The sequence below is a fragment of the Erythrolamprus reginae genome, chromosome 1 (genome assembly GCF_031021105.1).
Source record: "Erythrolamprus reginae isolate rEryReg1 chromosome 1, rEryReg1.hap1, whole genome shotgun sequence".
Classification (NCBI taxonomy): domain Eukaryota; kingdom Metazoa; phylum Chordata; class Lepidosauria; order Squamata; family Dipsadidae; genus Erythrolamprus; species Erythrolamprus reginae.
In genome coordinates this window covers 281,923,436-281,951,027 of record NC_091950.1, presented here as the reverse complement: position 1 = coordinate 281,951,027, position 27,592 = coordinate 281,923,436, and the positions used below count along the sequence as shown (strand labels likewise).

The 27,592-nt window shown below is 42.4% G+C and overlaps 1 protein-coding gene across 2 annotated transcripts in view; it reads right to left on the bottom strand.

Annotated features, from left to right (window-relative positions):
* SH3BGRL2 (SH3 domain binding glutamate rich protein like 2) overlaps nt 1–25,885 on the bottom strand; it is a 38,944-nt gene extending 13,059 nt beyond the window's left edge. The window contains exons 1-2 of one of the 2 annotated variants that reach the window (XM_070733129.1): nt 25,640–25,885; nt 13,412–13,597 (exon numbers count right to left, since the gene is read on the bottom strand). In XM_070733129.1, coding sequence (XP_070589230.1) covers nt 13,412–13,597; nt 25,640–25,684 — 231 coding nt within the window. In that variant the 5' untranslated portion in view covers nt 25,685–25,885. The remainder of the gene's footprint in view (nt 1–13,411; nt 13,598–25,639) is intronic. The other variant, XM_070733128.1, reaches the window with a different exon arrangement.
* Nucleotides 25,886–27,592: the final 1,707 nt, after the last annotated feature.

Below are 27,592 nucleotides of genomic sequence, written 5' to 3'. Positions count from 1 at the left end.
GATGCCGTCTCACTGGGGAGTTTGCAAAACCCCCCCAGACCACCAACCAGCACCTCTCTTCTTTACCACCCTTCCAGGGTGGCTCTGACTTAGTTCCGGACTAGTTCCAGGTCTCCAAACAGCTGGGATTTGATGTTTCCCGCAGAGTGTGCAACATTGACCATGCCCCTTCTTGGCCACACACTTCACTTCTACCATATTAAAAAAAAACCCAAAACTGAAATCAAACTTATTAAAGGTCATGTTCAGAACATACCCACACATCTAGAGGCTGAATAACGAACTTCCGGTTTGCCCGTTGTGCTGTTTTTTGCATACTGGAGGCTTCAGGGAAGCTTCCTAAAGCTCCGGATTGTGAAAAACGGCCAGCCAGATGATTTTCAGCCTTGGGAAAGCTGTTTCGCCTCCAGAGGCTTCAGAGACACTTTCCTGAGTGCAAAAAAACCATCCAACCAGCAAACCGGAAGTTCAGAAAATGTGCTGTTTTTTGCATACTGCAGGCTTCAGGGAAGCTTCCTAAAGCTCCGGACTGTGAAAAACAGCCAATATTTCTGAACTTCTGGTTTGCCCGTTTGCCTCTTTTTTTCACCGTCCCAGGCTTCAGTGAAGCCTGTGTGCATGCGCCGGGACGGAGGGGGCGTTTTGCACATGCGCAGGGGAAGCAGGGAGAGTGCACGTGTATACGGGAGGGAATGGGTGTGGGCATGGGCACGCACACTAACACACGCACACACACCCTTTTGGCATGTGAACCAAAAAAGGTTTGCCATCACTGCTATAGGTTCTCCTGCTTAAGCATGGGGTTGGATTAGAAGACCTCCAAGGTCCTTTCCAGCTCATTTTATTCTAAGGAAGCAAACAGGAAGCAAAGAAACTGCATGTGGCTAGTTAGCCCACCCATCCCTGCCCCAGTGAATGAACCTATGCTCTATATCAAAACTAATGTTAGCTACAAGAGGTTTTTTAAAAAATCTGTTTCCCCAGGCAGATGTACTTTGGTTGGCTCCTGGCCAGGGAGCTGCTGGAATCTAGCAGGACAGACTAGAATCTACTCAAGAGAACCTTTCCCCACAGTCCCTGCATACTACAATTAACATACTTGAATTCACTTGCCTATAGCAATTACCTTTATGGATGTTAGCCCCTGTACAAATGATCAAATGATCTGTTCCCATTATAGAAAATAAGAAATGGTGAGAAAAATCATTTGGCAAGTCAGTCAAGCACCCTGCTTCTCAGATAATTAACGTGCAAAGGACAATTAAGGCCTGTGAGTTTTAAAAAAAGGATTCTTCTCAGCATTGCTCGCAAGTGTTGACTTTTTCACTAAAAAAAAAATATTGTAGATTCTTAAAGAAAGACAATGGCCTGATTTTTAACCTATTTACTGCTTTACTCTATTCCACCATCAGCCTTATGCTCTGAATAGAAGCTTCCTCAATGGAAGGAAATCAAAAAGTCTGGTCTCACTGGTCATATATAAAATACCTTGGGCTAAAATCTTTTATTCTGTAGCAACTCATGCAGTTAAGCAGGCTTTTATGCCAATCAGCTAGAAATACTTTCCCTCCACAGAAGACATATTTTAAGTTTAACCTTGTAGGGATTTATTTAAGTACACTTTGAACCTTTAAAAAAAAAGATTTCCTCATGCATATGATAAGCTCCTGCCGTTTTAGCTTTTCCATGTTTATTTCTACAATTTATTGTCTGCCTTTCTACACAAAGGATAGGCTGTCTTTCGCTGGCAGTGCTTTTTTTATTGGAGGAAATAGTAAAAATGCAGGTGGTTGAATAAATATATATAAAAAGGGCAGGGCCAAGTGAGAAAAATGAACAGAAAAAGTTTTTTAAAATCCTACAACCAACAGCAGTTAAATGTGAATCAGTGCAGCAGACTTTTATCTCTCTTAACAGGCACCCCAGTGGCTTTCAGTAATTATACAAGTTGTTCATTGGCATAGTTGGGTGTTGAGGGAGCTTGTGGACCTTCGGGAGATGGCTCCAGAAAGTATCCAGCCATCAAAGCAGTGGGATTTGAAATATTTGACCCTATTAATCCTTTTCCTGTCTTAATGTCATTACCTCCATATCACTATCCCCACAAAACCCAAAGTATTTTTAAAAGTATCCCAGCAGCAGTAGCAGTTTAAAACTGGATCTTCAGGTCACAAACGCACACTTTAAAAAATTGCTACACTACCCCCAGGTTATGTTCAAATTGCCTCAGGTTAGGAACGATTGCCTCAGACCAGGGGTGTCATACTCAATTTCATCAAGGGCCACATCAGGGTTGTGCTTGTCCTCAGGGCGGGATTGGGTGGGGAATGGGCATGGCCAGCTCAATGTCACTTGTCAAGGCTCCATTTTCAGCTGTGACTGCCTCCTGTAGTCCTCTGCCAGCAGAAACAGAGCTCAGATGAGCCACATGCAGCCTGCTTGGGCTATGTTTTCACTGACAAAAGACTGCAGGAGGCCATCATGGACAAAAACATAGCCTGGAAGGGCTGTGTGCAGCCCTCCCAATTTCCATTTTCACTGGCAGAGGCACCGTGAGCCAGTCCTTCGCTGTTTCCAGGGGAGGCCATGGGCCAGATCTAAGTACCCCACGGGCCCAATCTGGCCTGCAGGTCTTGAGTTTGACACCCCTGCCTTAGACCATTGCTTGCCACTCCTGTTATACAAAATTCAAGGCAGCAAACAAGTAAGGCACAAGAAACAAGATGCAAATAGCAAAACAAGGAAACCCAGTGAGGGGGGGCACTCATCCACCTGACCACTAGGTGGCAGCAAGGAGTTAACATTTACTGTATCACTTAGAGTTTTTAAACCAATTGTTTAAATGGACAATTGTAAGAGAAAGAAAAGACCCACTTTTACCCTTAAGCTATTGCCTGAGTGGTTAATAGGAGTTCTATTACTACAAACAATCTTCCTCCTAAGGCAAACAAAGGTGGCTATTGTTTCAGAACAAGTGAAAGAATGGGCAGCTGTTGTTTAATCTTGCCTGCAAATTATCTTTGGCTGTTCTTATGTACATCCCACTAACTATCTGAGCCTTCTACCTCTGGGAGCTTTTTTCTGCCAACCCCATCTTATTCTGAACAAGGGCGTGCATTGTGTATTGTCATGATTGTAAAACACCACCTGCAGCCTATTTATCAGTTGGCAATCCGCCTCTTATGTAGGATCAGATTTCCACTGAACTCTGTGTGCAGCTGTAACAAACACACCAAAGTAAACTACTCCCACCATAGTAATTCTTGACAAGCATTTACATGCCCATGTTTTTTTTTCTTTCCTAAAAGCCAATTTGTAAATAAATAACTTGGTTTTCTGACACCTCTACTTCCTCCAGGTCAATATGCTGCAGAATAGGCGTTGATTGCTTACCTGAACGCCTCTTCTCGTACGGTGAGCGGGTACAGCAGTCACATGGGTTGCTCATGTCCAATCCGGTGGAACTGAGCCTAGTATTAAAAAAGCTTGCCGGATCCGCCCCTTCCCCAGAATTCGCGAATCCATAGACTAGGCTCAGTTGTGAAGCTCTGTAGTGTTCAACTCTCATTGTTAGAGGAAAGAAAGATATAGAAAGGTAAAGAAGACACATACAAGGGCGGGAAGTGACTGCTGTACCCGCTCACCGTACGAGAAGAGGCGTTCAGGTAAGCAATCAACGCCTATTCTCCGTACTGAAGGAGCGGGTCCAGCAGTCACATGGGACATACCCAATAGATGGTCCCTAGGGTGGGATTAGCTTGCTATCGTGTGAGATAACGGATTGGAGTACCCTTCTGCCGAAGGCAGCGTCCGCTGAAGCGTAAGAATCAATTTTGTAGTGCCTGATGAAGGAATTTGGCGAGGCCCAAGTGGCTGCTTTGCAGACCTCCTCCAACGGGGCTTGAGTCGCCCAAGCGGCCGAGGTGGCTGCGCTCCTGGTGGAATGCGCTGTGATGTTCCTTGGAACTGAGAGGGAGGCCGACTCATAGGCCTTAGATATAGTCCCTCTGATCCAACGGCCTATTACTGTAGAAGACACTTTGGCCCCCATGACTCTGGGATGATAGGCTACAAAAAGTGCTTCTGACCTCCGAAAGGGTCCTGTGCGTTGGATATATATTCTCAGCGCTCTGGTGAGATCCAGGGTGTGCCATCTAATTGCCAAGGGATGGTCTCGTTGGAGGCAGAAGGAAGGTAGGACAATATCCTGAGATCTGTGGAACATGGAACTGACCTTGGGTAAGAAGGTGGGGTCCAGTCGCAAGACTACCTTGTCCTGATGGAATTGACAAAGGTCCTGCCTGATTGAGAGGGCAGCCAGCTCCGAAATGCGTCGGGCAGAGGTAATAGCCACCAGGAATGCTACCTTAAAGGATAGGTACCTGAGGGACGCCGATTTTAGGGGTTCGTATGGTGCCTGCGTGAGGGAATGGAGAACCCGTGGCAAATCCCAGGAAGGATACCTGTGGACCTTGGAAGGTCTGAGGTTGGCTATGCCCTTGAGGAATTCCTGAACTTCAGGGAAGGATCGGAGAGGCTGTCTGCGGGGGCCCCCTAGGACAGATGAAATGGCTGCCAGATGACGCCGGAGGGTGCTGGTGGAAAGTCCTTTATGGAAGCCTTGCATCAGGAAGGAAATAATTCTGTGTATGGGGATGCACAGAGGGGAGAGACCTTCCTGTAGACACCACTGGTGAAACTTGGACCACGTGTGGTCGTAGATTCGATTGGTCGAACCCCTTCTGGCCTTTAAAATGACCTCCACTGAATCGGGGTCATGACCACGCAGTTCTAAATCTCTCCTGATAACAGCCAGGCGGTGAGGTGGAACCACTCCGGGTCTGGATGGAAAGAGGCCCCCTGCCGCAGCATATCCCCCGAAACGGGGAGTCGCCAAGGGTCCTGGACGGACAGCTGTTGGAGATCCGCGAACCAGGGCCGGCGGGGCCAATGGGGGGCGATTACGATTACTCGGGCCCTCTCGGTGAGGACCTTGTGAATCACGTCCGGGAGGATTGGAATTGGAGGAAATGCGTAGAGTAGGCCTGGAGGCCATGGACTCCGGAGGGCATTGATTGCTTCCGCTCCCGGGGATGGAAATCTGGAATAGAAGCGAGGGAGTTGGGCGTTCGCATTGGTCGCGAAGAGATCCAGAATTGGTAGGCCGAATCTGAGAGTGATTTGATGGAACAGGTCTTGATGGAGGTTCCACTCTCCTGGGTCTATCGTTGCTCGGGATAGCCAATCCGCCTGGACGTTGAGACTCCCCGAGATGTGATCGGCTAGGAGCGACTGGAGATGTTTTTCCGCCCAAAGGCCCAACTTGAGGGCCTCCCTCATGAGAGCCTTGGATCTCGTGCCCCCCTGTCTGCAGATATGGCTTTTTGTGGCAATGTTGTCGGTGAGAATGAGAACGTGCCGGTTGGGAATGCGAGGAGAGAAATGCTTCAGAGCCAGGGAAACGGCTCTTAACTCTAGCCAATTGATTGGCCTGGAAGCTTCCTCCGGGGACCACGTGCCCTGGGCTATCATCCCCTGGGCGTGGGCGCCCCATCCCGATAGACTGGCATCTGTGGTGATGACAAATTGATCCGGGCACCTGAACGGGGATCCTCTGTCCATGGCCGGAGACTTCCACCACTTGAAGGATCTGCGAACACTCAGTGGGATGACAATGCGTCGATTTGAGTTGCTGTGCCCCGATCTCTGAAAAGGCAACAGGAGCCACTGGAGTTCCCTAGCATGAAGGCGAGCCCAGGGAATGATGCCTATGCATGACACCATCTTCCCCAAAAGGGAAGATAGAGTAACTATGGATACTGAAGAATTAGATAAAATGTTAGAAATTAACTCCACTATACTGAGTTTTCTCTCGGGAGAGAGAAAAACCTGGGAGGATTTTGAATCAATAATGGATCCCAGGTGAGAAATGGATGTGGAAGGTTGGAGGTGACTTTTATCAAAGTTGATGGAAAATCCATGGTCCTGGAGGACTGACATGGTGACAGAAAGGTCTGTTTTCACTCTCTCTAGGGAGTTCCCATGAATCAAAATATCATCAAGATAACATAAAATGTGGATGGGAGACGCCCGGATATAGGCCGCCAGGGACCCCAAGAGCTTTGTAAAGACCCGAGGGGCCGAGGAAAGGCCAAATGGCATCGCCCTATACTGGAAATGCCTGCCTTGAAAGGAAAAACGTAAAAATTTTCTGTGGCATTTGGCTATAGGAATGTGAAGGTAGGCCTCAGTGAGGTCTAAGGAGACCATGAAATCTCCCGAGTGAATGGCGGCCAAAATAGAAGACAAGGAGTGCATCTTAAACTTCCTATATTTGATGAATAGGTTTAGTTTCTTTAAATCCAAAATGGCTCTCCAACCTCCGGAGGACTTTGGAACCATAAATAGGATGGAGTAAAAACCTAGACCCTTCTGACCGGAAGGAACCGGTTGAATGGCTCTGATGGACAATAGATGAGAAATGGCCTCCTCCATACGGTTACAATCTGAGGATGACCTGGGAGAAGGGCAGGAAATAAAACGTTTAGGGGGAGGAGAAATAAATTCTAAAAGAAGGCCTGTTTGAACTGTGTCAATGACCCAAGGGTCCTTGGAGGTGAGACGCCAATTAGAGGCGAAATGAGCTAGGCGACCCCCTATGGGAATGGAGGTAAGATTACCATCTAGGTTTTTTTGAAGCCCTGTTAGAGGAAGCTCCCCTTTGGAAGCGAAACCCTCTACCCCTGGAGTTCCTACCTTGGGAACGAAAGCGGGGGGAATACTGACCTGGAGATCTCTGATAGGAAGCCGCTTGATCTTGCTGGCGCCCTGGGCGACGAAAGGACTGCGTTTTGGTAGCCTTTTTCGTGGTTGGACCCAAAACCTTCTTCTTGTCCGTGGTCTCCGTGAGGAGTGGATCCAGAAGATCACCGAAGAGAAGGTCGCGCTTTAAGGGGCCCTGGGATAACTGCCACTTTTGGCGAACTCCCGCTTGCCAAGGGCGAATCCATAGGAGTCTTCTTGCCGTTGTAGAAGCTGCAATAGACTTAGCAGAAAATCTAGTAGATTGCAAGGTGGCATCAGCCACGTACTGGGCAGCTGCAAAGACCTTGTTGAAGTCTTGTTGACCTCTCAAGTCATCGGGAGGAATGTGCTGTTGAAGTTGGCGAAGCCACAGCAGCATGGCTCTGGAGAAAAAGGAGGCCGCTGCAGAACTTTTAATGGCCCAGGAATCAGCGGTGAATCCTCTTTTGAGCATTTGCTCGATGCGCTTGTCCTCTGGGCGGAGGACTTCCTCCGCCTCGCCTGGCACAGCCGCTGCCGAGTGAAGAATCTTGACAGGTTCATCTGGTTTGGGAAAGGATAGAAGCTCTTCATAGGAAGAGGAGAGTTTATACAACTTTCTGTCCTTGGTGGAGGGATTAAGGCCAGAGGCTGGAAAATCCCACTGTTTGAGTAAGGCATCTTTAAACAATTTAGGCATAGGAATTACCTCGTTATCCTCCTGTTCCTCTGTGAAGTAAGGTAAATTCTCCTCCGGGGGATCAGTGGAAGTGGAGGCTTGTTTCTCCTGGGCCGCTAATCCCGTAGAAATTCTAGCTTTGAGGAGGAGAGATTTGAATAATTGAGAAGGAAAAATAGTAATTGGAGGAGGGACCTTTATTTGGGATTCCTCATCATCTGATAATCCCTGGAAAGGGTCCTCATCCTCCTCTACATCCTCATATTCATCCTGGGAGGATTCTGAATCATCCTGAATAGGAGCTCTGACCGCTGGGGAGGAACCCAAAGGGCGGGAGGGACGAGAAGGAGGAAGAGGTAAGGGAAGCTCATTGATGGTGGAGAGTTTGGCATCAATGGCTTTGGACAACACAGCAAAAATAGATTGGAACTCAGGAGGTAAACTGGAAATATCAGCAGAAATGGCAGAAGAATCCCTAAAGGCCTGGGAGGATCCTGGCTGGGGGGAATCTTCAATAATATCTGGTTCCTCTGGACCTATGCCCCATAGGTTAGGTTGGGGTCTGTCTAGGTTTGGCTCATCCAGAGATAACACAGGGACCCCAGAAGGAGGCAGACTAGAGGCCTCTGGTGGGTCTTGACTACTGATTACTTGGGCCTGCACTTTCAAACGTTTTGCTGATTTGTCATGGATTTTTTGTAGGGCTAGGTCCCTTCTCTTCTCGGCCCTGGTGACCTTGGTCGAGGGGCGGGCCCCTGGAGAAGAGGAGGAAGAGGCCTGGGGGATACTAGTAATCTCATCGCCTGTAGGCCTGGCCTCTCTGGGACCTTTAGTTGTGCCTCTCTTGGGAAAAGTAGCCATAGTCTGACAATTAACAGAAGACAAGGCTGAGCCAATAACTGAATAATAAGGAGAAGAATTTCAAGGACTTCCCAAGAGGAATGGATCCTGCTTCGAGGCCTCGAAGCTGCTGAAACTTGAGGACAATCTGGGCAAACCCAGAGTTCGTGCCCCCAAATCCAGCGGGGCCAGCCTCCCTAAACTTTATAATTAAGTAAACCAAGGCACTCTGGTTGGAGGCTTAGCCGGTGGAGAATTTAGCCTGGGACCCCCAAGGCCCGCTCCGGGATCCACGCGGTGGACTGAGGCCTACGCGGCTGGCAGGAGGCCAACACGAGAGGCCTAGATTTAAAAAAAGGGGCGCGAAGGCCTTCGCGCCGAAAAAATCGCTCCGTAGAATTTCTTAAAGGAAAAGCGATCGACTAAGTCCAGGAGACTGGAAGGTGTCTCACTCCGCAGGAGGTATTTCTTAAGCCCTTAAATATTTGTATACAATAAATAATCAATAATTCAATAGATAAATACTTGCACCAGGACCTCCAGGCCAAAGGATTTGAAGAATCCACAAGCGGCCGCAGGAATCGTAACCGGCAAAACCGCCGGGGGAAAACGAAACCGCAACTTCTCCCAAGGAAAAAAGCCGAGCCGCTTTTTGTCTTTTTTTCTTTTAAACGGCTGGCGCAATTAGTGCAAGTAAATAAATAAATACAATAAATCTTACTACTTTTTGAAGGAAAGATCGAAGGGAAGGTGTTAGAATGTTGAACGAGCTATCACAATACAACCGCAGGATATGCGAACTGAGCGAATTCTGGGGAAGGGGCGGATCCGGCAAGCTTTTTTAATACTAGGCTCAGTTCCACCGGATTGGACATGAGCAACCCATGTGACTGCTGGACCCGCTCCTTCAGTACGGAGAAGTAATGCATTTACTACTACATTGTTTATTTTATTTTATTATTTTATTGGCTGCCCATCTTATTATTGCTAGAGGTTTAGTTAATATTGAGGGGTCTCATAATCTGTGAGGCCCTGAACCAAATCTGAGGCTGTGGGATTTTTGCATTAATCCTAAAAAGACTATTGTTTCTATTAGAAAATCAGACCATTCATTGTCCATTTAAAGAAATACAGTACCGGTAGTTCGAGGAATATAAAAAATATAAAGAATGCATTCCTTTAAAAATAAATATTTTAACTTTAAGGCATTAAAAATTAAGCAAGAGCTCAAAAATGTATTTTAGAGGAGGGGAAAATACACTAGTTTTGTCAACATTCACACATGAGGTAATATTATGTCATTGGTAGCCAGCTGCTGACTGTTATGTATTTATTAGAGAAAGTAACGTCCTCAGGGTTTCTGCTCAAACACTGGAAAATCTCCAAAGAGAGCGGTTTCATTTTTTCAAACACTTGAAAACATACAGAAAAAGAAAAGTTAACAGAGAAAAAAAATAACATTTTTACAGAAAGCTCCTGGGAGATTTTTTAAACTAAGTTTCATTGTTTATAAAGCACTGTTGTTAAAAGACTGCTTTATTTGGAAAATGTAGCACTTGGTTTCTGTTTAGAAAGACCAATTTTGATATATATTTCCCATGACTTATTTATCACGACACCAAAGCTGTCATTTTTAGTCTTCAATTTTCAAAGCTCGGATTTTTAATACAGAATTGCCAAGCAATTGCAAATGGATTGTTATGAATTCAGATATAGCTAAAATTGTTATGCAAAAACAGGATGGTTATGCATAGTACATAGCTACTGTCAGATATATCCAGATGTTAGCTCAATCCAAATTTCATCTTTTTTATTGCACATCCAACCGTGCCTGAATATCCATATAAATACTCACAACATAGATTCACTGGATCAACAGTACTGTTTGGTTAATAATGTGAAACATTGGCAACTGTTGCACTCACATTAGCCACAAAAGTGTAACCTCTACACACAAATGAATACAGTGTTCCCTCGATTTCCGCGGGGGATGCGTTCGGAGACCGCCCGCGAAAGTCAAATTTCCGCGAAGTAGAGATGCGGAAGTAAATACACCATTTTTGGCTATGGACAGTATCACAAGCCTTCCCTTAACACTTTAAACCCCTAAATTACCATTTCCCATTCCCTTAACAACCATTTATTCACCATTATTACTGGTACTCACCATTGAATAAGACACTTAGCGATCCTGATATTTATAAACATAATTATTTATTAACAATTTTTTTTTTTTGTTATTTATTTGCAAAAATTATTAGTTTGGTGATGACATATGACGTCATCGGGTGGGAAAAAACGTGGTATAGGAAAAAAACCGCGAAGTATTTTTTAATTAATATTTTTTGAAGTTCGCGAAGTTCGAACCCGCGAAAATCGAGGGAACACTGTATACACAGTAACACAATTATTAACACTAATTCAGTAATGACGAACCTTTTTTTGCTTGGGCGCCAAAAGGGCGTGCACGTACATGATAGTGTGTGTGCCCATACCCATGATCCAATGTCCTCCCCCGTGCACACGTATACAACCCGCCCCCCCATGCATGAACGCAGGGTTCATTGAAGCCTCCAGAGCCTGTGGATGGCAAAAAAATGAATTCCTGAAGCCTGGGGAGGGTAACAAATGGCCCAACCAGAAGTTTGTTATTACCTCATGTGTGAACTTTTGGTAGGCCTGTTGGGTCCGTTTTTCACCGTTCACAGGCTCCGGAGGCTTTCCTGAAGCCTGGGGAAGGTGAAAAATGACCTCCCCCCGCCCTCCAGAAGGCCGAAAATCAGATGGCCAGCACACACATGTGTAAGTGGAGCTGATATAGGGCACCTCTTTGCGTGCCCTTGGTTATGGCTCCGCATGCCACCTGAGGCACATGTCATCACAGCACTATTTCATTGTGCTATGCTTTTAATTATTACTTTTCAATGCTAAGTAGGCATGGATTAGTTTTGTTTAATGTTCATGATAGGCCCTTTCATCTTTAAAACCCTTAAATTTATTTCTTTACCTTGCCTGTAAACCCTGCCCATCAATAAATTAATGGAGCTTGTTTCTATTATTTTAGTAACTCCTTCACATTGCAACTCAGGCTTTCAGTCTGAAGTGGAAAGAGCATTTCTTTATTCCAATATAAGCAATATGTCTCAACGGCTAGAAATATTATTAGACAATATACAGTACACAAGGGCTTTTAAATGCTAATTAATGAAATAACTCATCAACCTGCAAACAGGTTATGGGTGAGTCCATACAAGAATAATGGCACTTCAGGACCATATCTTTAGAAAAAGAATGTGAGGAATTCAACATAGAACTTAAGGGACCTATTTTTCTTATCTGCAAAAATGTGAAATGTTACTGTTTGCAATGTGTTTATTCCTAACCAAAGAATGGATTAATTCCAACCACTAGATTATGCTATTTAGAAGGAACTCTTCCCCACGTGATTCCTCCTCTCCTAATTTCAGCTTCATTTATCTTTGGATTCTCAAAAGTTCAAGCAAAAATTAGGCCCTAACAGAAGAAAAGAGTCTGACTTCCCCTGTTCAAGTAATTCTGCCACGAATCCTGTCTTCATGCTTCTAATTTCATGGGCTATAGAGAGGCTTGCAGCTTTTATTTTACTTTAATAATTAGGAGAAAGCCAAAATCTCAAATAAAATCTTTATTATGGTCAGCATAGATCGAACCAGCAAACTTTCTCCTGTCATTACTAGAAGGAAGAGACAAAAAACAGACATCCTTTCACAACTCCTTGGGAGATGATATTTGAACAGCCTGGCTCGTCTGTAAACAATCAAAGAGTGGCAACCAACTTATTTCCACTATCCAAATCACTTTTCTAATGTATGAAGAGTTAGAATACAGGGTGAAATCAAACAGAAAATTCTCTAATAAGATGAAAACTGACCCAACAAAAAAATTATACTGACTTACTGGTGGCACACATTACTCTCTATAATGAATTTGATGTAGACAAATGATTGGGAATTGCCTTGTCTTTATTTTATGGAGAACAGATGTTTGACATATGGGAACGAGAAACACTGGTAATCTATATATTCGGATATAATAAAAAATTATTATAGATGTCTGCTTTAAAGAAACCAAGCAAGGGCTTTTAAAATGTCATCTAAGGCTAGAAATATGTCAGAGATGGAAAATCAATCACTAGATCAGTGATGGCGAATCTTTTTTCCCATGGGTGCCAAAAGTGTGTGCACGTGAGCTATTGCGCATACACGAGTGCCCACACCCATAATTCAATTCCTGGAGAGGATGAAAACAGCCTCCCCCCCCTCCCCCCCCCCAAGGCCCTCTGGAAGGTATAAATAGCCATTTTCCCAACTTCTGATGGGCCCGATAGACCTGTTTTTCACCCTTCCCAGGCTCTAGAGCTTCCCTGGAGCCTGGAAAGGGCAAAAATGCCCTCTCCCATTCCCACAGAGGCCGTCTGTAAGCAAAAAATGCCCTCCTGTAGCCTCCGTGTGAGCTGAAAATCAACTGGCCAGTATTATTTTAATTATTTATTATTATTTATTGGATTTGTATGCCGCCCCTCTCCGCAGACTTGGAGCGGCTAGCAACGATAAAAAACAACATGTAACAATCCAATTTAATAAAACAACTAAAAACCCTTATTATAAAAACCAAACATACACACAAACATACTATACATAACTTGTAATGGCCTAGGGGAAGGAATATCCTAACTCCCCCATGCCTGGCGACAAAGGTGGGTCTTGAGTAATTTGCGAAAGACAAGGAAGGTGGGGGCCGTTCTAATCTCTGGGGGGGGTTGATTCCAGAGGGCCAGGGCCGCCACAGAGAAGGCGGCCCGGCACATGTATGTTGAAGCTGAGTTAGAGCAATGGCCTATGTGCTAGTAGAAATGGCTCCACGTGCCACAGGGTTTGCCATCATTGCACTAGATGTTTCATTATCCCATAATTCCTTGGCATAATCCAAAAACTCCTCCAGAGCACATGGAAGAGGATCAAATCCCCATGGTGCCCTCCATATTCTTGTTACCTGGAGTTATGGTCCAATACACACCTCATTTTTTTTCTGAAACAAAATGGAGAAACCACATTTTTGAAAGTTACTTACTCCACAGTACTCATCATTGATGAAGATCTGGGGAGGCAATGGATTGCCTTGTGCAGGCAGTTTGTCTTGAGGAATATTTTTATACATCCACCGCCTTTGGTCCTCTGACATGGTGATATCCACTTCTTCAAAGTCAATCTTGTTGGCTTCCAGAAATTGCACAATGTCTTGCTGCCTCTTCTTTATCTGGAAAAAAGGAAGGCAGAACTAAGAGGTAATCATTTGTTGCCCAGACCAACAGGTGCAAGTCAATCATTGAAAAGTTTCTACTGCATACGAAAAAAAATCTACAAGGGGTTTTCAGTCAGCAATAATGTAGATATTGTGTTTTCTTGATCAGAAAAAAAGTATCCATCTTCACTAACTATTTGGTGCATGGTACCAATTTTTTATATCTTTATGCATACAATAATCTCACTGAAGTTCTTATGCACAACAAGGAAGTTTTTTGCAACTGTCCATACATTCAAAAAGAAAAACCTCTGGTCTCAATTGTATATTAATGTCCTGATCCTTCGAATCAGTGCATTTTAATCCAAAATTTTCTAGATTTTTCACACGTCCACAAACCATGATGAAATATCCATTCTTCTTGTTCACACTTTCAACCAAAATTTTTATCCCACTTTATCATACATTCTTTCACTTGCTCCTCTTTGCAATTTCAAATTTCAAAAAAAGCTTATACGTTTTAACAATGGCATGTTCATTTGCACTTAATTCTACACCTTTTTTGTGCAGTTTCAGGAGGTGAAATGAGGTGCCTGAACAACTGTAACTATAAGGGACATTTTTCACTTCTCAATTCTAATTCAAATCCCTAATCAGGAAAAAGAACAAAATAATTGGCCCTACACAAGGATACTGTTGTAGACCCTAAACCACACATACCTATTTGCACCCATTTTAAAAAGTGTTCTAATTCCACTATGTTAGCATTTTAGACCAACATTCTGGAACATCATATTCTCCAGATAGGAAGGGGCTGTATGGATAAGAATTCAGAGATAGCATGGCCATGGACCTTTAAAAGTTTCCAAGTGTATTTAAAAAAATAATAAAACTTAGATTCAGGAAAAAAACATAATAAAACAGACAATGCAGCCATTTCTACAACACATAATTTACTCAGTGGGATATACAGTGGACTAAACAACAATGCCTATTATGAAAGCTTTACTGAGGACCTCCAAAAGGGGAGGGAGGGGTTCGGTAGCACTTTGCTATAGCAACCGCTTCAATACGAACATCTCAGGAGAGGGTGTTGATTTCCCACGGCAGATGTTCAAAGATACTACAGAGCCTAGTTGGGAAGATGTATTACAATATGGTCTACAGTTTTTGTTTTTAAAAAGCAACTGATGAGACTAATGTGCTAATTGAAGTACAGCGTATGCAGCTGACACACATAGTCCAGAGAAATTGTTCATCTTTGAAACAAGATCCCATCAAAAAAGCTCAATGTCTGGAGGACGTAACTCAGTTCTAGATGACTAAATGCCGAAGGCACACGGAATGCTGTTACCTTTCCATCAAAATAGTTCCTATTTTTCTACTTGATTTTTATATGCTGTCGAACTGCTACGTTGAAAGAAGCTGGGATAAGTAATGAGAGCTCACTCCATTATGTGGCGCTAGGGATTTGAACTGTTGAGCTGAAAAGCTCAACATCTTAGCCACTGAGCCACCGCACCCTGCATTTACATTTTATGGTGCACTTATCACAAGGCAAAATTACTGTACAGTGTATTTTACAAAAATGTTCTAAATGCTAGCAGTTCATAGAAAAAATAGAAACACTTTGTTGGTAACAAGGTGTAACCTGATTAACAAACAGGTAACCTGAGGATATTTAATAGAGGGTTAGAGCAGTGTTTCCCAACCTTGGCAACTTGAAGATATCTGGACTTCAACTCCCAGAATTCCCCAGCCAGCTGGCTGGGGAATTCTGGGAGTTGAAGTCCAAATATCTTCAAGTTGCCAAGGTTGGGAAACACTGGGTTAGCGAACTGAATACACAAATCCTAAGAAGGCAGTATCCAGACCAAATAGTACATATTCTAACTCCACATGTAGCACTACCCTAACATAGTTTTGTTTTAATTATTTTTACCATAAGTCACAATGACTGAGCTCATTTATAAGATACAACCATAAATCATGTTTTACAAATCACAATATAAAATTTGCAAAATATGTGAAACTAAAGAAATCAGTTTGCTGTTCAGCATTCAATGAATCTAGAAATTAAGATGAATAAGGCAGCCAAAGCACTTGAGAGTTGCAAATTTAGCTAGCCTGTTTGCACAATTTTTATTTTTGTACCCTTAATGCTTAAAAAAAAGACTGCGTTAAAATCCTCAGTTCAAGATTTCTGATATGAGATTGGAAGATGGTATTTACTTTTGCTTTAAAAATGCACATCTGACTGCATGTTCTGTAGATGAATGGACTGCGTGCAGAGCATACTTTAGTAAAATTTATGCAGCTTCTGAAAATCTACTAATTTCTGTTGGCATCTTGCATTCTTGTTTAAAAAGAGCAATTAGCTCAGCAACCGGTAGAAGGCATAGAACAGAATTCTGCTTGCTGCTCTTCCCCCTCCACCTACCCCACAAAAGCTAAATCTGGCGCACGATCAGCAGATGGATGACAAGAGTTGAATAAGCAGACAGCAATATTATTAAGCAGTTTAAAATGACTCAAAATGTAAATCAGACAGTCAGGGATTGGGAAAATACAACCAAAAACATGCCAACTGTTGCTCAATGGAGGTACAGTGATCCCTCGAGTTTCGCGATCCCGATCTTCGCGAAACGCTATATCGCGATTTAAAAAAAAAAATTAATTAAAAAAAAAACCACTTCCGGGTTTGGCTTCGGGAGTCAGCTGTGAAGCCCCCCAGGCCGGCTTCGGGGGGGTGCTGGGAAGCCCCCCAGGCCGGCTGCGACCTTTTAAAACAGCCGCGCCGCTTCCCAGCTGAGTCCTGAAGCCAAACGCGGAAGTTCGGCGGCCGGACAAGCGGCGGACAAGCGGCGGCTGGACAAGCGGCGGCCGGACAAGCAGCGGACAAGCGGCGATGGTGTTTTTACTTCCGCACCACTATATTGTGAAAAATCGAGTATTGCGAGGGGTCTTGGAATGTAACCCTTGCGATACTCGAGGGATCACTGTATATTGAGTTCTGGCTTATAATTTTGAAATATTCTTTAAGTAAAGCATAACTGTATTCTAGGAAAAGGATTAAGAATGCTTTTGGGGAACAGCATATTTATGCTCTATGATCAGAAACATATTCAAGATATATAATTTTTTATACTGAATATTTTATAAACCACACAATCTGATCAAATATGTGTATTGTTATTTCAAAAAAAATGAGAGCCAGTTTGGTTTTAGTTAAGATGCTGGGCTGGGAATCGGGAGACTGATTCCATGTCTCATTAGGCATAAAAACCAGCTAAGTGACCAACCCACCTCACAAGGTTGTTTTGTATGGGAAATAGGAGGTAGGAGTATTAGGTATGTTTTCTAAGGTTCCTTAAAAATATTTATCTTCTAAACATATATCTGACACCCTTATTTCTGACGTTACAAACTGTACTATCTGTCCCTATCTTCCCAATGAATGTCAGTATGTAATGAAATCATCTACATATAGAGAAAAACTTTAAGTGATTAGAGACCAGAGTAAAGTGGGTCGCACAAGATGTATCTATATATTACTAGAGCTCTTATTGTCATAACTGGGGAAAATAATACATCCTAGAACAATAATTTTTTAACCAAGGTACTTCAAATGGGTTTACAGAATGTCTTCTCCAAAATCTGGGACCCTTGACTTCTGAAGGATTAAATTTGAGAGATTTGTGGCTGCCTCGGTGCTGCTGGTTGCTATTGTGCTGCTGCTCTGGTGGTGTAGTTCTTCATTTTCAACATTCTGCGACAATTTACCAGCAAGCCTTGTCATTACTAACTTTCTCCACCAACTAGGGGAGAGGAGGGGACGATTTCCAAATTCCTACAAAGGAAATCAATGGGGAAGTTGAAAGTTGCATCTTCTCTCACTGCTCCCCCCTCCCCAAACATTGGTTTTTCCATTTCTCTGTTTAGGTAAGGCAATATATTTGCAACAATAGGGCATAGGTTGTCTAATATTATACAAAGTGTTCTCATTCTACACATTGTTCATTCTAAAGAGTGCTCTACATTCAATATAAGATAGCAATGGAATGACCCAGAGCACGGCACCCAGCAATGACCCAGGGCACAGCACAGAGATAACACAAATAGCTGGCTGTTCAAACCGGCCCTTTTATTGTTCCAAATCTCCCTCAAATAAACCTCAAACAGCCTCTGGTCGCAATTCGTCCAGCCCAACGCTGTCTGCACCAAGGCTACAGGGCAATAAATCGCAACTTTATCTAGCAAAACAAGAACAAAGCCAGGGAGAAAAAGATCCAGATAATTACTCCAGAATGCCACACAGGAATGCAAGGGTTCTTGGCAAGCTCCTTATAAGTGCCCCTCCCCACAGTGTCTCCTTACGTCTCATTCCCCAAGTGTGCCTGTTAAAGCTGGGTGGGGCACTCTCCTGAGAGGCTTCCTCTGTCTGAGCTAATCCCGCCTCCTCTGTACTCTCCAAGCCAAAAGTCTTCAAACTTGGCAACTTTAAGACTTGTGGACTTCAACTCCCAGAATTCTCCTGCCAGCTTTGGTGGCTGGAGAATTCTGGGAGTTGAAGTCCACAAGTCTTAAAGTTGCCAAGTTTGGGGACCCCTGCTCCAAGCCCTTGCATCAGAAGGTGCAAGGCCGAGCTCTGCATCAGAAGGTCCTAGGCCGAGCTCTGTTGCTCTGTGCCTTCAGGCCTTGCTAATTCCGAGCAGCCTGGCCTGGCCTGACTCTGCCTTTCCCCAGTTTCCTCCAAGGCCAAGGGAGCTGCCCTCTCACTTGCTGTCAGTTCTTGTTCCAGCTCATCTTCCATTGCTGTCAGACTTTGACAGGGGCTTGATAGAAATCAAGGATGAAAGACTTGAGATTATTTTGCTAGTATTGTCAGTCTATTACTCCTAAAAATATTGAATTTCTGGTACAAACTGAGGTAAATTTATTAAAAATGAATTTCTGCTGTAATCCTCAATTCACTTATGTGGAAGAAGGGTCCTTGAATAATGTAGAGAGTATTTCTAAATTTAAAAAAAAAATCCCAGGAGGGCAACCGCAGTAGGAATATATATATTTTATAGCCTATTACAATTTGTTAAAAATGGTAGAAACATTCACACACCCACAGTCCATGTTTTCCTGAAAATAAGACGCTCTCTTATATTTTTTTGAACCCTGAAATAAGCGCTTGGCCTTACTGCCATGCACTCAAAAGCCTGATTGGGCTTATTATCAGGGAATGCCTTATTTGGGGGAGAAACAGGATTTCAGATGTATGAAAATAAGCTATTATAAAGGGCTTGGCTTTCAAATTAATTGAAAAGCTTCCCATTGTTTTTACTCATATAGCACCTCACTTTTGTAATAAAATGCAAAGATTCCACAAGCCTGGCATGTTCATTTATTTATATATTATCAATAACAACATTGTACTAGAATAATAATAAAGAAATGGGGTTAAGGGAAATGAAGCCCATTTGTTAAGTGAAGAGAACTTTCAATTCAGTCATTTTAAATGTCTGTTGAGGAAGTATAGCTTATTTTTATACAAATGATCTCAATATTTTACTTCTATCTTGAGGAATATTTGTTTTGTTGTAAGCTGCGCTAAGTCTCAAGAGAAGGGCAGCATAGAAATCTAATAAATAAGTAGATAGATAAACAAACAAACAAACAAACAAACAAACATACAGTGATACCTCAGTAGTCATCGTTAATTGGTTCTAGGAGGCATGATGAGTACCAAACAATTTTTTACCATTATGTGGGGGGGGAAAACCTACACAATTTTTTACCATTAGGAATAATGTAGGTAGTCCTCAGCTTACAAGAGTTCGCATAGTGACCGTTCAAAGTTACAGTGGAATTGAAAAAAGTGACTTATAAACGTTTTTCATACTTACAACCATTGCAGCATCCCCATGATCATGTGATTTGCATTCGGACGATTGACAACTGTACCATAATTATGACGGTTGCAGTGTCCCAGGGACACGTGATCACCTTTTGCAATTTTCTGACCAGCAAAGTCAATGCGGAAACCAGATTTTACTTAACCATGTTACTAATTTAATAATTGCAGTGATTCACTTAACAACACTTAACAACAACAAAGGTCGTAAATGGGGCAAACTCACTTAACAATTTTCTGACTTACCAACATAAATTGTGGGTTCAATTGTGGTCCTAAATTGAGGACTATCTCTAATGAGTCACAAGATAGTGGTGCATTGAGTATCAAACAAATGATGGGTACTGGGACAAAACATTCACATCAAGATGAACCAAGTGCCAATTTGATGAGTTGCAAAGTAGTTGAGTATTAAGGTACCACTGTATATGGATAAGTAGTGAGGAAGAAACTGTTGTTGTATTCCCCAGCACATATACTTGGGGGTGCTTCAAGTTTCTACTTTGTAACAGCAATTGCTTGCCATGAAGACTCTGCCATTGAAATTTAAGCAAGCACTACTGTCTGCTCACTTGCTTTTGTGGCCAGTTCCAGTGCTTAACTTTCAAACACTGGGACAGTTTGTATGCCAGATATATAAACATCTTCCTGGATCAGCTTACACTTTAAGTTCCAGAGGAGTCTCTTCTCAAAAATCTCTTGCATTTAATAACAAATATGGTGATATGGAGGGGTGGGTTCCTACAAATCTTGCTGCGGTTCACTTCCTCCTATGTCATGCGTTGCGCACCTCATGGGCCCGCATGTGCTTCGTGGATGCATGTGCAGTAGCAAAACAATCTGACATTTTAAATTTTTTTTTAAAAAAAGCCAAAACAAGACGGACTGTATGCATAGTGCCAGAAACTCAGGTACTGCGCATGCAGTCTATGGAGAGGGGCAGCATACAATTTTAATGAATGAATGAATGAATGAATGAATGAATGAATGAATGAATGAATGAATGAATGAATGAATGAATGCATGAATGCTCGGTAGAAAAAAATTTTAAAAATTTTTTAAAAATTTTTTTTAAAAAAAAGATGAGGTGTCCACGGACCGCCACCAACTGAACTGGGTCAGTGACATCATCATAACATCACCAGCGGGTTGCTACCAGTTCACCCAAATCGGTCCAAACCGGGAAGAACCCACCCCTGGTGATATGACATCACCTTTATGGAAAACTGTCCCCCATAGCAATAGTTGAGGCCAGCTTCATCCTCATTTTCATTCCAGATGAAAACCTACTTATTAGTTGGCAAGTTTAACCTAATCTTATTTCTGTGTTTGGTTCTCCTTGGATATTACTATATTTATTACATGTTGGAATAATAGCCATTATTGATGTGCAGTATTAACAAAGGAAGTTCCTGCTTGTGTTACATATTCACTATTATTCTTTGTGCAGGGCCAGCGATGCATGCAAAACACAATTTGTTCAGACGGTAGAAGGTTGAGTGTAAAACTATTCTGCTGGTAGGTACGGATATTGTATGTTCTTCATATAATTTCTGGTTTGGCATACTGTACTCAATAATACAAATAATGCAAAGTTGTTTATACATGGTGCAAAGCACAACGGCTAGGTTCATACAACGTTAAAATTAAGCAAACTGCATAATGGGTAAATCTACCTTTTCCTTGGGGAGGGGTGGAAATAGCAGGCGTAGATGGGGTTAGCTCAGATAGCAACATGTAAATAATAGCTTTCCCCCTCCTGCTTACCAAATTGAAAGATCCTTTAGTAAAGGAAATTCCAATCAAGAAATTAAGGGGGTTTTTTTTGCAACTGGTACATGACAGAATAGAGTAAATAAAATCAGAGAGAAAAGTATATAAAGAGTAAATAAAATCAGAAAATTGAAACCCACTCATTATTTTATGTCAGCTTTGCTTCTACCAATGGAGTACTTTGGATGCACAGGTACTCCATCATTTGTGCTTTAGCTAAAGGGAAGAGAAGAATGATGTAAGCTGAAACTATGCATGATGTTATAGGCCAGTGATGGCAAACCTATGGCACATGTGCCACAGGTGGCATGTGGAGCCATATCTGAAGGCACATGAAATGTTGCCTTATGTCAGCTCCAGCACACATGTGCAAACTGGCCAGCTGATTTTCAGCCTTCTTTTCAGCCGTTTTCGCTCTCCCCAGGCTTCAGGAAAGCCTCCTGAAGCCTGGGACGGTAAAAAACAGCCAAACAGAAGTTCATTTCCGAACTTCCGGTTGCTCATCAGCCCATTTTTCACTCTCCCCAGGCTTCAAGAGGCTTTTCTGAACCCTGTAGAGCAGTGTTTCCCAACCTTGGCAACTTGGAGATATCTGGACTTCAACTCCCAGAATTCCCCAGCCAGCATTTGCTGGCTGGGAAATTCTGGGAGTTGAAATCCCAATATCTTCAAGTTGCCAAGGTTGGGAAACACTGCTGTAGAGAGTGAAAAACAGCCCAACTGGCCTATCAGTTGAAGTCCGGAGGCTTCAGTGAGGCCTATGCGCATGTGCCGGGGAGGGGCAGCGCAGGGGTTGTGTGCATGTGTGAGGGAACAGCATGGGGGGAGGGCATTGTATTATGAGTACGGGTGCACACCTGCTATCATGCATGCACGCACTCTTTTGGCACCTGGGCATCACTGTTATAGGCAGTGGTCTATATCAGGGTTACCCAATCTCTGGGCCGTGGCCCACTATTGGGCTGCAACCTGTTTGGAACCAGACCATGTAAGCAGTGGGTAAGCATGCATTGGAAACTTCATTTGCTCCACCACTTGTAAAAACAGAGCTGCACACACTCACACGGGCAGCTGCCACTCATGTGGAACCCTCCCCTCTCCCCCAAGCCGGTCTGCCAAGCCAGAAAGGTTGGGAACTGCTGGTCTACATTATGGTTATTGGACTATTATGGTTATAACCATACATTATGGTTATTGGACTATATATTAACCGCTCCAAACCTGACTGTAAAAAATATGACTTCAGTAACCGAGTTGTCGAAGCGTGGAACTTATTACCGGACTGTGTAGTGTCATCCCCAAACCCCCAACACTTTACCCTTAGATTATCCACGGTTGACCTATCCAGATTCCTAAGAGGTCAGTAAGGGGCGAGTACAAGTGCACTAGAGTACCTTCCGTCCCCTGTCCTATTGCTCTCCTATATCTCCTATACCTTTCTTCCTATTCCTATATCTCTTCTTCTATTCTTTCATTGGTATGTTCTATTACTATATCTTCTTTTCTATTCTTTCATAGATATATTTTACTATGAGTATCTCCTCTATAGCCTTCATCATGTATTTTACTATGTGTATATAGATATATACCCACTAAAACCCTCATTGTGTATTGGACAAAATAAATAAATAAATAAAAATAAATATTGCTGCTGCAGAATTGCCACTAGCACTTCTCAGACCAATTGATTACTGAGAAAGGAACAATGGTGTTGAAAGTTCTTAAGGCCGCATCACTTTTCACAGTGTACTGACTAGAAAAAAAATATTCTAGCATTAAGTTTATGTATAGTGTAAACACCATCCCTTTGCTTTGAGCAAGAAAATAATTTGCTTATTTTAGTAGTTCAAGCATTCAATTACAGATATGGCACCCAGGAAATGAGTAATAAACTTTAAAGGAAGGAAGGATTTCTTGAATTGCACAAGGCAAATAGGCACAGAGCCAAATATAAATAGTGCAACTTGATGTATGCCTGCTCAAATATAAGCTCTGCTAAGCCTAGTGCGATTTAATAGAAAATCCCAGGTTTTTTATAAGACAGGGACAGCATCTTCAGTTTCCTGGTTATTTTAATCATTGTTTTTAAATGTGACACAGATTAAACATTTTGATGGTGTATTACTATAAACCACGTGCTAAAAATAGACTGACAATTCTTCTAGAGAGGCTTTTATTGTGAATGTTCAGTGACTCATTGTACAGGTTCTAAAAAGATCTAATAGTTACTCAATAGGCTCCTGAAATGGATAAATACTCACTATTGGCTGTTAATATACAGCTACCTAGCATATTATTTTATGCCAAACCACACTGTACTTCAGCATTTATTACATGAATGGACAGAATGCAAATATCACATAGCAATCAGATCTATCGTAAACTTCAGAGCCCATAGAGGCAGCTTAGGTGTGTTTTACAGAAGGCAAAGTTCAGTATCCCCAACACTGAACGAAAAACAGTTATGGGTGTAAAAAGTCTCCTCAGTGATCGCGCAGGTCCATATTTATGCTTACTTGATAAGAATATATAACTCAACAGAGTTATCTACAGATAGCAAAATTAGTTATAGCAACAAAAAGTATAAACTACCTGTACAATATGTCTAAGAGCCTTTCCTAACTTGGTGCTCATTTGTTTTCAAACTGCACAACACTTGCAGGAAGGAAGGCCAGAGATGGCTATCTCTGTTATTACTATACGAAAGACAGTAAACTTCAAAGGGTTAATGGGGCTTCACTTTGTTCACATTATCATATATAGAGACACCAATCCTATAGTCTTTGAGCAGCAATCCTTACAGTGCCAAAATATCAGCGTGTCTGTGCAAAATATCTAAAGACTAAAAGTATATTGAGTGAGAAACAGAAGGATTGAGAAAAAACAGATATTATTAGTAGGGACCACGCAAAAAAACATTTAAAAAAAAATAGTGGATATGCCACCAACATGCAGCTGCAATTTTATACACATCTACAGAGGAAGCTTAATTACTTAAACAGCACATGCTGCAAAGCAAAAATGTTTATTTTCGAAGAGCTGTGGCCCGTGGGTGGTGTGCTTTCTAATCATTTTTGTGTAAATCCTCCCACCTCCCTTCAGTAGATTATTAGAGTTTAATATCAAGATCTTACTAAGGCTTAAATTTAACTTGTATCAGAAATACAACTTTTTGAGTTTTTGTGGGGATTGAAAAATGCTATTGAGGCAGCAATTTTATAGTGAATTCAATGTGTTGTCAAACTCAACTATGTGCATATAATTTCAAGCTCTGTTATGAGTTCAGGTGAGCTCTGGCATGTTGAAAACGAGTGGATTCTTTATCCTTGGGTGTTGGATGATATGTATGGTACGTTTTGTCCTTTAATCCTGTACATTGCCCAGTCACTTATGTTGAGATGGACAGGCATATAAATAATAATAACAATAATAACTATTATTATTATTATTATTATTATTATTATTATTATTATTATTATTTATTAGATTTGTATGCCACCCCTCTCTGAAGACTCGGGGCACAAGGGCTTCTGATGCACCTAGGCTACCAGTCTCATTTCTACATACGGACTCCTTTAAAAAAAAAAAAAAGTATGGTGTTATTCAAGGTGGTAATTAATAATTAACGATTTCATTTTAAAAAGGAAGCTCCCTTTCTCTCCGATTTTTCGGGAAAGGATAACAAGAACAGTAATGATTTTAATGCATACTTATTTTCCTTTCACCTTTTTGAAAGCAAAGGGGCCAGCAACCAGTAAAACAACATTAGTGGTAAATTACAACATGCATATTCCAGCCCGCCCAAACCCAGAAATTCTGCAACCCAGAGGCTACCGATAGGACTCTCATCTCTCTCTGTCTCTCTACCGGGGGGGGGGGGGGGAGAGGGGGGAGAGCTGTTATTAGCCACGGAAAACTACTACGACGTTTTCCAGAGTTACGGACTTTGTTGGCCAAGGCAGAAATATCTCTCTCTCTTCTCGACTCCGCCGGTTCCTTACTGATAGATTTCGCGCGCGTTTTGCTGTCTATCGGGTCGCGATTTCGGCAGTGCATAGAGTCCTTTGGGAGTTGGGCTGCATATGAATAAAACTAATAAATAATAAACTAATAAGTAGGGAGGGGGGAAGAGATCTGCCCAAGGCATAGCCCCCCCCCATTCCTCTAACCTCGCGTCCCGAGTGCGATGGACAACTCTCCTACCATCGTCCGAGCCACATGGGTCGTGCGGGGCTAAGGCGTGATGATGGGAGTTGTAGTCCGACCCAACATATTTGAGGACGCGAAAAGAGGCAAGGGGCGATGGATGGATACCGTGGCTCCCTCCCGCCTGACCGTTGGGGACTTTGGCGCTCCCCAGCCTCCCTTTCCCAACTCACCGCCACGGAACCAGAGGAAGACGCGACGAAAAGCCGAATGACCATCTTCCCTTCGGTTCTTCCCTCCTCCCTACATGCGCTTCCAGGCGGCTCCCTCTGCCAAAGTCTGGAAGCTGCGCCTCCGTGTAGCGCCGCTTCGCCTGGACTAGAATCTGCCTAGCCTGCCTGGCTCCCTTAAGCCGCGAACGCAGGGCGCGCCGCAGATCAGCAGCGCTGCAAGTGCCTCCGAGCTGCGGCAGGAATCCGAAGATAACAGGGGACGCGGAGGGGGGGGATGAGGACGCGTGGTGCAGAGATGTCTGGGAAATGTAGTTTTGCGGGCCCTGGCATCAACCGAAGGTGTCCGACTCCCAACTGAGAGGAATCCTTCCCTTTCTCTTCCTTTTGAAAGAAGGCCGGGTGATATGTGAATAAATAAATAAGAGACGGCACATGCCATCCCTTGGTTGGAAAAAATAGCAAAATCATCTTAATGACGGAACAGTGGAATAAAGAACTGAGAACAGTAACAGCTTTGGCTGTATCCCAAACATTTTGAAGGCTAGTGTCATCTTTTAGATTTTCTTGGAAGAAATAATTCATTTCAGTTTTAAGTTTTTGCTTAAAATCTTCCTGACTTAAAATAGATTTCTGAAGCGTCCATCTACAACTCTGTTTATTTCCTTTCCAACAAACTTTAAGCGCACTATGGTCTGAAATGTAATTAGGTTCTATATCTATCGAATGAATTTTGGTGTTAATTTTTGTTGTTGTCCAGACCATATCCAATCTTGACCACGATTGATGCCTATCAGAATAAAAGGTAAATTTTTTTAAGTTTGGGGTTTCTGTCCCTCCAGCTGTCTTTCAATTTTAGTTCTTTAATTAGATCAAAAAAGGTTTTAGGTAATATTCTTTTCTTTTGTTTGGTCTTTTTATCATTCTTATAGTCCATTTCATTGTTGGTTATGCCATTAAAGTCACCTAATAAGCAGATATTATCAGTGGAATGTTCTCTGATGGTGATTAATAGTTTTTTATAAAAATTTTCTTGGCCTACATTCGGGGCATAAATATTTATTAAAGTTATTTTGTCCTTTTCTATAGTAAGTTCTATAATTAAAATTCTACCTTCTCTATCTTTATATTTCAATTCAGCTTGAATATTAGGATTGATATAACATATTACACCTCTCTTTTTTTCCCCGGCAAGTGATGTAAACAGATTCCCAAGTTTATTTCTTTTGAGTAGGTACTCAAATTTATTTTTGATGTGGACTTCTTGCATTGCAATAATGTCGAAGTTTAATTTAGCAATTTTATTTAAAGTTTGGCTTCTCTTTTTTGGTGCATTTAGACCGTTTATATTAATTGAATATAGTTCGATTCCCTTGTTTAACTTTTCTTGTACCAGATTTAAGTTATCTGTACTTGGGTCTTGTTGCCCTTGTACTTCTAGTTTCTTTTGGATATCCTGTATAGCCATTGTTGCCTAAAGTTAGTTTATCAGTAGCCTGAGTTCGTTCTAAACTTGTAGGGCTCTGTTCTATAAGTTGTACACTAGTGGAAGGGAGGGTCGTTGTTCCGGTATCGTCTTGTGTTTCAGAAGTTCGATCGGTAGAGAAATTTTTGTCAAAAAATTCTTCGGCTTTTTCGACAGAGTCTATTTTTAATTTCCTATCTTGCCAGGTCACAAGCATACCTTCTGGGACCAGCCATCTAAAATTTATATTGTGCCTGGTTAGTTTTGCTGACAGAAAGGTGTATGGCCTGCGAAGGTCTCTGACATGTTTTGGGACCTGTTTTAATACTACCAGTTGTCTCCCCTTGTGTTCTATAGGATCTTCCCGGGCTCTATGAAGGATTTCATCCCTGACTGATTTTTTGATAAATTTGATATGAACTTCTTTGGGGAGGTTATGGCGTCTAGCGTAGTTCGTGTTTATACGATAGGCTTCATCGATTTCATTTAGC